Below are 375 nucleotides of genomic sequence, written 5' to 3'. Positions count from 1 at the left end.
AAAGACTCTGCTTATCTGGAACTTGAAAAGAGAAGTGGAGAGATAATGGCAAGTCCTCCGGCGACGGGAGGACACCTGTTATCTAATGGGACGAACGGCGTGAAGAAGTACGGGTACCTGAGGAAGCAGAAGCACGGACACAGGCGCTTCTTCGTCCTACGGGAGCCGACGGAGCGCTGCCCGGCCCGGCTGGAGTATTACGAGAGCGAGAAGAAATGGAGAAACAAGTCCGCCGCGAAACGGGTCATAACTCTGGACTCCTGTCTGTGCGTAAACAAACGCGCCGACGCCAAACACAAGCACCTCATCGCCCTCTACACCAAGGACGAGTACTTCGCCGTGGCTGCTGACAACGAGCAGGAGCAGGAGAGCTGG

At 56.5% G+C, this 375-nt stretch overlaps 1 protein-coding gene across 2 annotated transcripts in view; it reads left to right on the top strand.

Annotated features, from left to right (window-relative positions):
* Window positions 1–6: 6 nt before the first annotated feature.
* LOC118340006 (insulin receptor substrate 2-like) overlaps window positions 7–375 on the top strand; it is a 12,823-nt gene continuing 12,454 nt past the window's right edge. For both annotated transcript variants that reach the window (XM_035677849.1, XM_035677848.1), the window contains exon 1: window positions 7–360. In XM_035677849.1, coding sequence (XP_035533742.1) covers window positions 46–360 — 315 coding nt within the window. In that variant the 5' untranslated portion in view covers window positions 7–45. The remainder of the gene's footprint in view (window positions 361–375) is intronic.

This window comes from Morone saxatilis, unplaced genomic scaffold (assembly GCF_004916995.1).
Source record: "Morone saxatilis isolate NCDOM2014 unplaced genomic scaffold, NCSU_SB_2.0 Contig6, whole genome shotgun sequence".
In the NCBI taxonomy this organism is placed as follows: Eukaryota; Metazoa; Chordata; class Actinopteri; family Moronidae; genus Morone; species Morone saxatilis.
This window is presented reverse-complemented; position numbering and strand designations above follow the sequence as displayed.